General features: G+C 39.3%; 2 protein-coding genes across 4 annotated transcripts in view; both read right to left on the bottom strand.

The window, feature by feature from the left end:
• cemip (cell migration inducing hyaluronidase 1) overlaps positions 1–15,281 on the bottom strand; it is a 215,876-nt gene that overhangs the window by 129,843 nt on the left and 70,752 nt on the right. The window lies entirely within an intron of this gene.
• LOC140209845 (cell surface hyaluronidase CEMIP2-like) overlaps positions 1–15,281 on the bottom strand; it is a 90,114-nt gene that overhangs the window by 4,084 nt on the left and 70,749 nt on the right. For 2 of the 3 annotated variants that reach the window (XM_072278408.1, XM_072278407.1), the window contains exons 20-22: positions 13,925–14,147; positions 9,924–10,025; positions 7,976–8,136 (exon numbers count right to left, since the gene is read on the bottom strand). In XM_072278408.1, coding sequence (XP_072134509.1) covers positions 7,976–8,136; positions 9,924–10,025; positions 13,925–14,147 — 486 coding nt within the window. The remainder of the gene's footprint in view (positions 1–7,975; positions 8,137–9,923; positions 10,026–13,924; positions 14,148–15,281) is intronic. The other variant, XM_072278409.1, reaches the window with a different exon arrangement.

The raw sequence follows: 15,281 nt of genomic DNA, 5'->3' as shown, positions 1-15,281 counted from the left end.
TGCACACTGGTTGAATGTCCAGTTGGTGCAGAGACAGTCCAATGCAGAGAAGTTTTGGTAAAAAGAACAGGGGAAGAAGTGTTCTTTGATCATCAATACTCTGAAGAAAACAGAGAAGAAAATCAATATGTGTAGATATGCATGTCTTCAACAGCAAAAATGGAGTCATCGGATAGCCATTTGTTTACATTTGCGTTCTGTGTCCAAAACAAAGAATTAGAAATAAAGGAGAACAAAGCTCAATAAATACATAGAAAGGATTAGTAGAAAAGGCCTAGATAATTTAACAGATATCAGAACAGAAGAATGAATTAAAGAACAAATAATTGGACAGTTTAGGAAGATTGGAAAATCTGAGAAATAGTTCAGGAAAAGTGAATTCTAATTGGAAAGGGAAATAGATTCTAAGATAAAATAGAGATACAAACATAAAAGTAATCATAAAATAATTCAAAGAGTATCAACTTATTTCTACAAAATTCTTCCAGTTTCTTTTAAATTGATAACTTATTTATAAACAAGAGAAAATCTGCAGATGCTGAAAATCCAAGCAACACACGAAATGCTGGAGGACACATCAAAGTTGCTGGTGAATGCAGCAGGCCAGGCAGTAACTCTAGGAAGAGGTACAGTCGACGTTTCAGGCCGAGACCCTTCGTTCAGGACCCTGACGAAGGGTCTTGGCCTGAAACGTCGACTGTACCTCTTCCTAGAGATGCTGCCTGGCCTGCTGCATTCACCAGCAACGTTGATGTGTGTTGCTTGAATTTCCAGCACCTGCAGAATTCCTGTTGTTTGTGTTTTCAAAATGCTGGAGGAACTCAGCAGGTCAGGCAGCATCTATGGAAAAGAGTACAGTCAACATTTCAGTCCAATACCCTTATTTATAAATCTTTTTTAACAGGATTTCAGAACTTGTTCAATTCTGTTCAACAGAAAAATAGCATTTGGATTTGATGCAGCAATCTCTAGTGTGCTTGTAATTAAGTTTGGGATTCAACGCTAGTACCCTCAGCTGAGATCAAGTGATGGTGCACAGCCTACTGGCTTGAGGCAATTAACCAACAGCACCTCTTAAAGTTCAAAGTAAATTAATTATCGAAGTACATATATGTCATCTTATACAACCCTGAGATTCATTTTCATATGGGCATACTCAATCAATCCAATAAACATAAAAGAATGAATGAAAGACCGCACCCACTGGGCATACAACCAGAGTGTAAAGGAGTGTACAAATACAAAAAGAAAGAAATAATAATAATAAATAAAAAAACAATACATATTGAGAACATGAGATGATGAATTATTGAAAGTCAGCTGTGGGAACAGTTCAATGATGGGGGCAAGAGAAGTCGAGTGAAGTTATCCTCTCTATTCAAGAGCCTGATAGTTGAGGGGTAATAACTGTTCTTGAACCTGGTGGTGTGAATCTTGAGGCTCCAGTACTTCTTCGTGATGACAGCAGTGAGAGCATGACCTGGGTGATGGGGGTCCCTGTTTATGGATGCTGCTTTCCAGCGACATCTCTCCATGTAGATGTGCTCAATGGTGGGGAGGGCTTTACCTATGATGGACTGGACCATATCCACTGCTTTTTGTAGGATTGATGAGCATTGGTGCTTCCATACCAGGCCATGATGCAGCCAGTCAATATACTCTCTACTACACATCTATAGAGGCTTGTTAAAGTTTTAGATGTCATGTTGAATCTTTGCAAACTCCTAAGGAAGGAGAGGTGCTGTTGTGCTTTCTTCGTAATTGCACTTAAGTGCTGGACGCAGGACAAGTTCTTTGAAATGATACACTGAGGAATTTAAAGTTGCTGATCTTCTCCACCTCTGATCCCCCAACAAGGACATCAATAATCAGCTCCTTGGTCTTGCTGACATTGAGTGAGAGGTTGTTATGGCACCACGCACCCAGATTTTCAGTCTCTCTCTTGTATGCTGATTTGTGACAGTGGGGTCATCAGCAAACTTAAATATGGCATTCAAGCTATGCTGAACCACATAGTCATAAGTGTAAAGTGAGTTGAGCAGGGAGCTAAGCACACAGCCTTGTGTGCACCTGTGCTGATGGAGATTTTGGAGGAGATGTCGTTGCCAATCCGAACTGCCTGGGGTCTGCAAGTGAGGAAATCAAGGATCCAATTGCACAAGGAAGTATTGATGCCAAGGTCTTGAAGCTTATTGATTAGTTTTGACGGGATGATAGTATTGAATGTCGAGGTGTAGTTGATAAAGAGCATCCTGATGTTTCTATCTTTGCTCTCCAGATGTTCCAGGGTTGAATGAAGAGCCAATGAAATGGCATCTGTTGTAGACCAGTGTACTGGCATGAAAATTGGAGTGGACCTAAGTCACTTCTCAGGCAAATTAAAGAAAGAACTTAATGAGATCATCTATGAATAGACATTAGAAAGACTTTGAATGTTAAGTGTTGAAACCATATTGCAATATTAGAAGTAATGTAGGTACCTGGAACACTAAATTTTCCTGAATCAAAATGATTGTTAGAGCAACAAGGTTCAGGAATGATAAACTCATAACATGAGATTCAATGAGAATAAAGGTTTCACATTACAGAAGATCATGACATAGATAGTTTCTTTGGAATTCAAGCCCTCTATAATGCAGGGGTACACATTATTTACCTAGCTGAGTCAAGTGCCTTTCCTTGCCTGTTAGCATACTCATGTTTAAAAATGTTTAAATTGCTGTCAGTCACACAAGGTAGTGGTGTTGAATGCTGAAATTCTCAACATCACCATTATCCTGCAAAATTTAGATCATTGTTTTTCTCATCATCTTATAGAGAGGATCCTGCTCAAGAAAACAAAAGAGAAGCTCTGAGCAGCAAGTTGACAAAGGCAACAAAAAGGTATTTAGCTCAGCTAGGTAAATACTGGGTAAACCCACTTTAGAGAGAGCTTTCAGTTCTAGGAAACCATCTATGCCATAATCTTCTGTAATATGAGAACTTTTATTATCATTGAATCTAATGTTCTAAGTTCTAGGCCTGAGTCGATGTAGTAGTAGTAGTAGTAGTAGTTCTAAGTTCTAAAAAATCCTATAAAAGGTAATGGATTTGGCTCAGTACACCATGCGTAAAGCCCTCCCAACTAGTGAGAACATCTGCATGAAATGCTGTCACAGGAAAGCAGCATCTATCATCAGGGAGACCATCACCACCCAAGACATGCTCTTTTCTCACTGCTACCATCAGGTAGAAGGTACAAGAGCCTCAGGATTCACATCAACAGGTTCAGGAACAGTTACAACCCCTCAACTATCAGGTTTTTGATGACTACACTCACTTGCCCATCCATTGAGATGTTCCCACAACCAATGATCTCACTTTAAGGACTCTATCTTGTTATTTCATGTTCCTGTTATTTACTTATATTTGGTTTATATCTGGTTGATCTTTCATTGATCCTGTTATAGTTACTACTGTATACATTTGCTGAGCATGCCTGCAGGAAGATGAATTTCAGGGTTGTATATGGTGATATTCAGCATATGTACTTTGATAATAAGTACATATGGAATACTATTTCAACACTTAACCATTCAAAGTGTGACTAATGCCTCTGCATGGATGACCAGTTTGTACTTGATCTAAATAAATCCTTTCTTTAAGTTGACCATAAATACTTGCCCTGTGGCACATTGATATTTCATTCAATATTCCTGCTTCGACGTGCTAGTTTGAAGTGCAGTATTTATTATGTATAATAAAGCTAGAAAACTGCACAGTAATGTCACAGGACACCAGTGCATTTGTTACACTGTTCTCTTGCTGGGGTTCATGTAGAGTCTAATGGCAAAGACACTGGCTAGACTTTCTCAGTGCAACACTGGGAATTTATTTCTCCAATCGGCTACCAGCTAGATATGTGAATTAAGGCAAGTTAGTCAGTATGTATTTTGGTATTTTCAATAATCCTTGGTCAATTAACATGGTTTCACTTATTTTTATTTATTTTAGTTCTTGAAGATAACTGTGATACAGTGAACCCTGTGCTTTAAAAAAACAAATTCCATAAGGTTATTTTTTCTTCTGTATCTTAAATATTTTGGTAATTGTTTGTGACTCTCATAAAGCCAAATTTCTGTTGTCTGGACTGCTGTAATACAATACACAGTGCCTATAAAAAGTATTCACCCCCCCCCCCCTTGAAAGTTTTCATGTTTTAATGTTTTACAACAGTGAATCACAGTGAATTTAATTTGGCTTTTTTTGACACCAATCAACAGAAAAAGACTTCTTCATATCAAAGTGAAAACAGAAATCTACAAAGTAACCTAAATTAATTACAAATATAAAACACAAAATAATTGATTGCATAAGTATTCACTCCCTTTAATATGACGAACCAAATCATCACTGGTGTAGCCAGCTGGTTTTAGAAGTCACGTTAGTTAAATGGAGACCTGATTTTGGAGACCTGTGTTTCAATTTATTGTAGTAAAAATACACACTTGTATCTGGAAGGTCCAACTGCTAGTGAGTCAGCATCCTGGCAAAAACTACATCATGAAGCTAAAAGAACACCTCAAGCAACACCGTGAAAAGGCTATTGAAAAGCACAAATCAGGAGATGGATACAAGAAAATTTCCAAGTCACTGAATATCCCTTGGAGTACAGCTAAATGAATCATCAAAAAATGGAAAGAATGTGACACAGCTGTAAGTCTGCCTAGAGCAGGCCATCCTCCAAAACGGAGTGACCGTTCAAGAAGGGGACGGTTGAGGGAGGCCATCAAGAGATCTATGACAATTCTGGATGAGTTACAAGCTTCAGTGGCTGAGATGGGAGAGACTGAACATACAATAACTGTTTCCTGGGTATTTTACCAGTCACAGCTTTGTGGGAGAGTGGCAAAGGGAAAGCCACTGTTGAAAAAAATTCATATGAAATCTCGGCTAGAGTTTGCCAGAAGGCATGTGTGAGACTCTTACGTCAGCTGGAAGAAGGTTCTATGGTCTGATGAAACCAAAATTGATCTTTTTGGCCATCAGACTAAATGCTATGTTTGGCATAAGGCAAACATTGTACATCATCAGAAACGCACCATCCCTATTGTGAAGCATGGTGGTGGCTGCATCATGCTGCAGGGATGCTTCACTACAGCAGGCCCTGGAAGGCTTGTGTAGTTGGTAAAATGAATACAGCAAAATACAGGGAAATCCTGGAGGAAAACATTTTGCAAGAGAACTGCAATTTGGGAGAAAATTTGTTTTCCAGAAGTCAATGACCCCAAGCATAAAGCCAAAGCTACACAGGAATAGCTTAAAAACAACAAAGTTAATGTCCTGGAATGGCCAAGTTAGTGTCCAGACCTCAATCTAATTGAGAATTTGTGGCTGGAATTGAAAGGTGCTGTTCACTCACCATACCCATGCTATCTGACAGAACTTGGGCAGTTTTGTGGAGAAGAATGAGGAAAAATTGCAGTGTGCACATGTGCAAAGCTGATAGAGACTTTTCCACATTGACTCAAGGCTGTAATTGTTGCCAAAGGTGCATCTACTAAATACTGACTTGAAGGGGGTGAGTAATTATGCAATCAATTATTTTGAGCTTAATAATTGTAATAAATTTAGACCAATTTGTAGAAATTTGTTTTCACTTTGACATGAAACAGGTTTTTCTGTTGATCAGTGTCAAAAAAGCCACTGCGATACAATGTTGTAGACCAATAAACCATGAAAACTTCCAAGGTGGGTGAATACTTTTTATAGGCACTGTACATCATATATATTTTAAATTTTTTTTCTCTACAATATACCACAAAAATGAATTCAGAAATTTATACCTCAATAACCCTCTTTTAAAAACTATTGACTGCAAAATGTGAAGAAGCTTATTACTTGCTGTACAATTAGTTTAATTGGAAAATGAAACCAAAGTTGACCTTTACATAGAATCTAATATACCGTGTCTTTGTTAAGATTGAAAGGGAGTGGATTTTGTAGCTTTTCCCCACAACTCAGTCATTTGATAAATTAGATCGCGGTTATGATCAGGCTAATGCTTAATTATGAAGCACAACAACTCAATCCAAATTATCATCCAGGTACCCAAGAAGAACTTGAATTTCAGTACCCATAATAATCTTAAAACAGTTTTATGGAAAATGATGTAACTTAAAGTATGTGTGACAGAGAAATCCTATGCAAATTTGATTCAAGTTGGGAAATGCCCAGTTAGATCCTTCAGGGACATGAAGCAACCAGTAACAGCTGACGTCTTGTTTCACTCTATGGTAAGTAAATTTTAATTGCTTAGTTTGGAATTAAATTGAGGTATACTTTTCTTTTCCTATTGTTACAGTCGTTTTGATTTATACACTTTCAATGGACCAATTTGGTGGCCTTGCATATTATGATCTTTCAATAAGTCATGCCCCAGGTTAGCTAACTTACATTGACTCTTCAAAAGCTTGAGCTGTGTGGACTATGGAGGGATATCTTCTTGCTGTGCAGTTATTCCTCGTCCCTGTGCTGAAGACGCTGCGCCCCAGTGGCCTCAATGACTACAGACCAGTGGCATTGACCTCCCACATCATGAGGACCCTGGAGAGACTTGATCTGGAGCTGCTCCAGCCTATGGTCAGGCCACACTCAGATCCCCTCCAGTTCACCTACCAGCCCCGAATAGGAGTTGGGGATGCCATCGTCTACCTGCTGAACCGTGTCTACGCCCACCTGGACAAGCTAGCGAGCACTGTGAAGGTCATATTCTTTGTCTTTTCCAGTGCATTCAACACCATCCGCCCTGCTCTGCTGGGGGAGAAGCTGACAGCGATGCAGTTGGATGCTTTCCTGGTGTCATGGATTATTGATTACCTGACTGGCAGACCACAGTACGTGTGCTTGCAAAACTGTGTGTCAGACAGAGTGATCAGCAGCACTGGGGCTCCACAGGGGACTGTCTTGTCTCCCTTTCTCTTCACCATTTACACCTTGGACTTCAACTATTGCACTGAGTCTTGCCATCTTCAGAAGTTTTCTGATGACTCTGCCATAGTTGGATGCATCAGCAAGGGAGATGAGGCTGAGTACAGGGCTACGGTAGGAAACTTTGTCACATGGTGTGAGCAGAATTATCTGCAGCTTAATGTGAAAAAGGCTAAGGAGCTGGTGGTGGACCTGAGGAGGGCTAAGGCACTGGTGACCCCTGTTTCCATCCAAGGGGTCAGTGTGGACATGGTGGAGGATTACAAATATCTGGGGATATGAATTGACAATAAACTGGACTGGTCAAAGAACACTGAAGCTGTCTACAAGAAGGGTCAGAGCCGTCTCTATTTCCTGAGGAGACTGAGGTCCTTTAACATCTGTTGGACGATGCAGAGGATGTTCAACGAGTCTATGGTGGCCAGTGCTATCATGTTTGCTGTTGTGTGCTGGGGCAGCAGATACCAACAGAATCAATAAACTCATTTGTAAGGCCAGTGATGTTGTGGGGATGGAACTGGACTCTCTGACGGTGGTGTCTGAAAAGAGGATGCTGTCCAAGTTGCATGCCATCTTGGACAATGTCTCCCATCCACTACATAATGTACTGGTTGGGCGCAGGAGTACATTCAGCCAGAGACTCATTCCACAGAGATGCAACACTGAGCGTCATAGGAAGTCATTCCTGCCTGTGGCCATCAAACTGTACAACTCCTCCCTTGGAGGGTCAGAGACCCTGAGCCAATAGGCTGGTCCTGGACTTATTTCCTGGCATAATTTACATATTATATTTAATTATTATAGTTTTATATTGCTATATTTATACTCTATTCTTGGTTGGTGCAACTGTAACGAAACCCAATTTCCCTCAGGATCAATAAAGTATGACTATTCTCATTCCCAGTTTTGAAAGATAATGACCATTATTTCTATCCAAATTTTCACAGTTGTTTTCACAATGATAGTAGACATTTTATGAAAAATAGATAATTGTCCACCTGCTCACCTTTCTGGAATAGTTTCATGGATATAATTAGCAATGGAGTCAGCTGCTGATAGTGCTTGGACTGTGTCAAAATGTTGTCTGCTCACTATTGCTCCAGAACATGCATCTACTGTGACAAAGAAAAGCCCCGGCTTTTCAAAGAGGAAAATATCATCATTTACCTACAAGAACAGAATGGCAACACTTTATTTTTGCCTGTAAGAAATGATATGATTTAATAAAATCCGAAAATAATTTATCCATTGGAATAATAAGAAAGATTATTTTTGCTGACATGTTCGGAAAACCAACCCAATTAGGGCACATGGTCAAATTGGTTAAAAAGAACTAAATCAAAAGTTTCATTGTTGGTAGCATGAGATAATTGCAATGGAAGTAAATATAGTGGAATGTCATTAGAATTAAGTCTAAAGTCCAAATCTGTGGAACAGACTCAATGGGATGAATTGCCTAATTCTGCTCCAATTTCTATGGTGAAACTCTATCATAATTGTTCAGAGAATACAAATTCAGTTTTTAAGGAAAATTTGGGAACTTTAGCTGATTATGACTTTCATTGTGTGATCTTGAAAATGACTGTTAATGTTAAAACCAGCTGGATAAAGAATGTGCCTGGTTTGTCCCTCAGGCAAGCCCAATGTTTGGTTTTAAAATGGCACTTGAAAATACACTAGAAAGCCATTTAGTTGAATCAAGTACAAAGGGTCCCTACTATCTGCTGTTGGCAACTGTATTTATTTATTCATTATTCATTTATTGGCCATCCTGAACTGGTAATGCCCAAGATTCCTCTTCATGTGGCACTTTTCCATGTAACTGGCATAAATATACCATCTACTCTGAAATTTAAGTGAATGAAAGAAGTAGGGGTCCAAGTCCATGGTTTCCTGAATACACAGGTGAATAGTGTGGTGAAAAAGAATCCTTGCCTTCATACCTTAGGATACAGAACATAACAGTTGGGACCTAATGTTGCAACTTCAGAAAAACACTAGCTCAGCAACACTTGGAGTATTGTTAGCAGTTCTGGTCACCACTCTATAGGAAAGATGGGATTTGCTGAAGAGAGTGCAGAGGAGATGCAGTAGGATGGTGCCTGAATGGAGGACTTTAATTATGAGGAGAGATTTCTTATTCATCGTCTGTTTCTTGGAGCAAAGGAACTGAGGAGTAACCTATTAGAAGTATATAAAATTATAAGAGGCATAGACAAGGAAGATAGTTAAAGTCTTTTAAGGAGCATCAAGAACAGAGGGCATAGTTTAAAGGTGAGAGGTAAGAGATTTAAAGGAGATTTAAGGGGCAAGGTGTTTTTTTTTTTTTTTTTTTTTTTACACAGAGAGTGGTTGATAATCTGGAATGTGTTGCCAAACTGCTTTTGCACAAATCAGATCCTGGAATTTCTGAAGCAGTTGCCCACCTTTCAGATCTTTGCATAATTTTCAGAGCTCATCTGTTATTAGTTTGCACTTCTAAATCAGTTTCGACTGAACTTAAGAGGTTTTATTGTTCTTGAAGAAAGCTAGTGGAAAGTACAAAGTATTTATTGATCATCTACAGAACTTAATTAAGAATGAATCATAGTTTAATCTAGACTGGATAGCAACTCCACTGACATCATTCTGACCACAAATTATCCTTGTTATTATTTCATGTTCTCCAGCTTGCTCTAATAGGATTCTCATCTAGGATCTCTAATCCAGTATTAACTAACTCAATTGAATTCATCAGCTTTAAATGTAAATTACTGTTTAGGCCAGGTTCTTTTGGGTAGCAAGTTGGAGTTAGTAACCAGATCCTGCAAAATGAAATGAATTAGAATTATAAACAAAAAGTAGTCCTTTACTCATTCAAGTCAAACAACTATTTTATCCTTAAAGGATAAAACATTGAATTTTTAACTTAGAGAGAAAATCAAGTTTAAAGGCAATCAATTTATCAGTGTTACCTTAATGAAAGCAAACTTATGACCATTTTGTATGTCTCTTCTGCTCTGTGATTGTATCTGGACTCTGATGTAGGTTCTGTGTGGATCACTGGTGATAGCAACCTGGTATACAACAGATACATTTTAATTGCCATAAATGTCATAAACATTTTGTATCATAACCCATTAATAGAAAACAGAAAAAAGAAATAGGCACCACATGAAATGATTTCTGGCAGCTACAACCGTTTAAAAAAAAGGTAACACTAACTGAATTTTTGATTTGTTCAAAGGATATTTTGTTGATTCAGCCCACACTAAGTCCGGATAGGTTCATTGTGCTGAAAAGGATCTCCTTTGGATTTGGTTACTATAGGTAGAAGAATGGGGTTCACAGGGATTTAGAGCTCCTAGTACAGGTAAGTAAAATAGTAAATATTTCAAGCAAAGAGTTTGTAATTGAGGAATACAAGTGAGGGACTAGTTTATGTGCAGCTTGTGACAAGGTGGTGTTTCAGCCTGCTGAGGGAGCTAATGGATACAAGATGAGTAAAAAGTGTACAATTGGATCTGGCAGTTGATTATTCAAAAACAAGTGATTGGAAAAAAGGAAATAAGACTTGGGGAAATAATCTTATAACAATGATGAATAATTAGGATCAAGAGAGCAGAGAAAGGATTGTAAAACAGAAGGGCCCCAAAACAAAATAAAAACATAGCATACAATTTGGTTTTAAAATGCATTAGGAAAAGGAATCACGAAAGAAATGAGAAAAATTACTTTCCTTCATATAAAATTACCCAGTTCCAGGATTTTGCTCCAATTTTCAGTTGGATCATGGTTTATTTACCCCATGGTATTTCGTTTTGCTAATCAATAGCAATCCATTAATCTCAGCCTCCCACATTGGAGATGGTGTCCCAGATATCCGCCACCCATTGTGGGAAGTGGCGCTTCATGGTCACACTCTTGCAAGACTGAGTTTGAATTTTGATTTATTCCTTGAGATCTCTGAACCACAGGTATTGTTTCTCTGCTTCATTCTATTTAAATCCCTTCATGATGTGGCTGAAAGAAGGTCATAGTTGGGAGCTTAACAGCAAAGGATATACTTTGTATCAAAAGGACAGGCAGGAAGGCATAGGTGGTGGTGTGGCTCTGTTGGTAAGAGATGAAATTACATCTTTAGAAAGAGGTGATACAGGGTCAGAGAATGTCAAATCTTTGTGGGCGGAGTTAAGAAATTGCAAGGGTTAAAAAAAACCATGGGAATCACACACAGGCCACCGAATAGTCAAAATGTGGGGCTGAGATTGCAAAGGGAGCTGGAAAAGGTATGTAATAAAGGTAATGACACAATTGTAATGGGGGACTTCAATATACAAGGGGATTGGGAAAATCAGGTTGGTGTTCAATTGCAAGAGATGGAATTTGTTGAATGCCTATGAGATGGCTTTTAAGAGCAGCTTGTGCTTGAGATTTCTCAGGGAAAGGCTATCTTAGATTGGGTGTTGTGTAATAACCCAGATCTTATTAGGGAGCTTAATGTAAAGGAACCCTTAGGAGGTGGTGATCATAATAGAACTGAATTCATACTGCAATTTGAGAGGGAGAAGCATAACTCACATTTTTCTGTATCATAATGGAATAAAGGGAATTACAGAGGCATGAGAGAGGAGCTTGTCCAGGAGGACTGGAGAAGGATACTGGCACGGATGACGGCAGAGCAGAGATGGCTTAAGTTTCTGGGAACAGTTCAGAAGGTGCAGGATAGATATGAGGAAGAAGTTCTCAAATGGCAAGGGTAGGCAACCGTGGCTGACAAAGGAAGTTAAGGACTGCATAAAAGCCAGGGAAAAGGCATATAAGATAGCAGAAGTAAGTGGGAAGTTGTATGATTGAGAAGCTTTTAGTAAAATCCAACAAAAGGCAAGTAAAATAGCTATAAGAAGGGAAAAGATAAACTATGAGACCAGACTCGCCAATAATGTAAAGCAGAATGCCAAAGGTTTTTCAGTTATATAAAGGGTAAAAGGGAAGTGAGAGTTAATATTGGACCACTGGAAAATAATAGTGGTGAGGTAGTAATGGGGGAAAAACAAATGGCAGATGAACTTAATGGGTACTTTGCATCTGTCTTCACTGTGGAAGACACTAGCAGTGCCAGAGGTCTGAGAGCGTCAGGAAGCAGGAGAGGCTGCCATTGGTATTAAGAAGGAAAACGTGCCAGGCAAACTGAAAGTTCATAAGGTGGATAAATCACCTGGACCAGATGGACTACATCCCAGAGGCCTGAGATAGGTTGCTGAAGAGATAACAGATGCATTGGTCGTGATCTTTCAAGAATCCCAGAGGACTGGAAGATTGCAAATATCACTCCACTCTTTAAGAAAGGAGGAAGGCAAAATAAAGGAAACTATAGGCCAGTTAGCCAAACCTCAGTGGTTGGGAAAGTGCTGGAGTCTATTATTAAGGATGAGGTTTCAAGGTACCTGGAGACTAATGATAAAAGAAGTCAAAGTCAGCATGGTTTCTGTAAAGGGAAATCTTGACTGACAACTGCTAGAGTTCTTTGAGGAAGTAACAAGCAGGGTGGACAAAGGAGAGGCAGTGAATGTCATTTACTTGGATTTTCGGAAGGTGTTTGATAAGGTGCCACACATGAGGCTGCTTAATAAGATAAAATCCTATGGCGTTACAGGAAAGATACTGGCAAGGATAGAGGAATGGCTGACAGGCAAGGCAGCAAGTGGGAATAAAAGGGGCCTTCTCTGGTTGGTTGCCGGTGACTGGTGGTGTTTCTCAGGGGTCAGTATTTGGACCGCTGATTTTCACATTGTCAGTTATTTAGATAATAGAATTGATGGCTTTGTGGTAAAGTTTGTGAATGATATGAAGATAGGTGGAGGGGTAGGTAGTGCTGAGGAAGCAATGGGATTGTAGCAGTACTTAGACAAATTGGAAGAATAGGCAAAAAAAGTGGCAGAATGAATGCAGTGTTGAGAAATGTATGATAATGCATTTTGGTAAAAAGATCAATAGCGCGGACTATTATCTAAATGGGGAGAAGGTTCAAATATCAGAGGTGCAGAGGGACTTAGGAGTCCTCGTGTAAGACTCCCAGAAGGTTAATTTACAGGTTGAGTCTGTGGTAAAGAAGGCAAATGCAATGTTAATATTTATTTCAAGGTGAGTAGACTATAAAAGCAAGAAGATAATGCTGAGCCTTTATAAGACAATAGTCAGGCTGCACTTGGAGTATTGTCAGCGGTGTTGGGCCCCATATCTCAGAAAGGATGTGTTGTCATTGGAGTGAGTCCAGAGGAGGTTCACGAGGATGATTCTGGAAATGAAAGGATTAACATATGAAGAGCATTTGGCAGCTTTGGGCCTGTACTCACTGGAGTTTAGAATATGGGGAGACCTCATTGAAACGTACCAAATATTGAAAGGAACAGACAGAGTGGATGTGGAGAGGATGCTTCCTATGGTGGGGGTATCCAGAACTAGAGGGTACAGCCTCAAAATTGAGGGGCAACCCTTAAGAACAGAGGTAAGGAGGAATTTTTTTAGCCAGAGTGTGGTGAATCTGTGGAATACTCTGAGACAGACTGCGGTGGAGGCCAAGTCCATGGGCATATTTAAGGTGGAAGTTGATAGCTTCCTGATAGGTCAGGGCACCAGAGGATATGACGAGAAGACAGGTGTATCGGGTTGAGTGGAATCCGGGATCAGCCATGATGGGATAACAGAGCAGCTGGTCTCATTCTGCTCCTATGTCTTATGGTTTTATGTTTTAATAAGCATGTTATTAAAGCTTCTAGGTCTAAGGGTAAACCACATAAATCTATGCCAGTTGTCCTCATAAATTGCTTAAGCCATGGCATTATTCAATTCAATTTGTGTTATAGCTTATTCAAGATTCAATAACTTCCTGAACTTTAATACCTCAGGAAAACATCCACTTCCTCTCTACCCCTCAGCATCTCATGCTTATATTACCTCAATGCAGAAAGCATACCTGTGGAGCACCACACTGGCTGCAGGCAGCAGCTACTCGCTTAGTGAGAGGCAAGAGCTGCCCTAGATCATTTGTGTCTTTCTTTGAAAAACCCATTTGCAAGCAGGAGCTGGTTTCCCAGGAGTTGATATGTGCCAAGATCCTCACTCGCTCACACCCATACTTGGAGCAGTAACTGTGACCTTTCCGCACATGTTTTGCTTGGAGGATAATATAAAGAATCCTAACAGGAACCAAGAAAATTGAAGTGAATCATCATTATTGGCACAGACTGCACTCTACAAACGTCAATGAGAAGGTAGCTATGAAATGAATCTTTGGTACATTTGCAATGGGTCAATTCAGGGAACAATTGTTGCAAAACTGTTGCAATATTAGGTTAAGTTATTATTTTCCTGACATTCCTGCCGGACACCTAAATAACACCACTTTCCTTACATTTATAAATGAAAGCTAATAGCTTGTTGTCTTTCCCCAGAGGCTACTAGTTCACCCCCAGCCCATCACTGGAGTTTCATATCTCCATTTAACTTGAATTGTATTAGCTCCATTGATAGGCTTGATAGGACTTTCTACTTGTCTAGAACATTTTGGGTTCCAGTACCATTACAGAAATTTGACCATAAAAACTTAACTGACACATCAATGCAATGCCAACGGGGGGCTGAATTGCTAGAGGTGCCTTCTCATGAACGTAATGTTATATAAAGATCCCACCGTTTCTCCGCTAGCACCCTTTCAGAGAAGTAGTGTTTTTTTTAAACAATTGTGTCCTGACCAGTATTTATCACTCAATCTTCATTTCATACAAGCACTATCTGGACATTATCTCATTGCTCTAGTTAAACACTAGTTTTGTGCAAATTACCTGCCAGATATTTTACATCAGAGAGTAACTGTGCTCCAAAATTAATTATCTCATTGGTCATAAAGTATATTGGGATGTTTTGAACTTATACGTAGATAAATCCTTTTTTTCTTTCAACTTTCCCTGAGACACCTCACGTTCATGTATTAGATATTCCTATTTTTGAAATATTCACACAGAGGGAGGATGGCTCTGAGAATGGAAGGTTTTAAAAAACCAGGAGGAAAGGAAAGAACAATGGCATGACAGTGAGAGGAAACTTGACAGCCACGGTGTGATAGGCCATGGCAGATGTAAACAAAAATAAGCCAAACAAAGCCAATCGAGCACTGTAAACAACTGTTTAAAAAAAAATCCAAGTTTGATGGTGCTTACTTGAATGCACATACCATTTGCAACAAAATAGATGAGTTGATAGACACTAGCAACATATGAGCATGGTGTAATAGCTATCATAGAAATGTGGTTACAGGGTGACCAGGACTGGGT

Source organism: Mobula birostris, chromosome 14 (genome assembly GCF_030028105.1).
Source record: "Mobula birostris isolate sMobBir1 chromosome 14, sMobBir1.hap1, whole genome shotgun sequence".
NCBI classification, from domain to species: Eukaryota; Metazoa; Chordata; class Chondrichthyes; order Myliobatiformes; family Myliobatidae; genus Mobula; species Mobula birostris.
The sequence above is the reverse complement of the archived record's forward strand: the minus strand, read 5'-3'. Positions and strand labels throughout refer to the sequence as shown.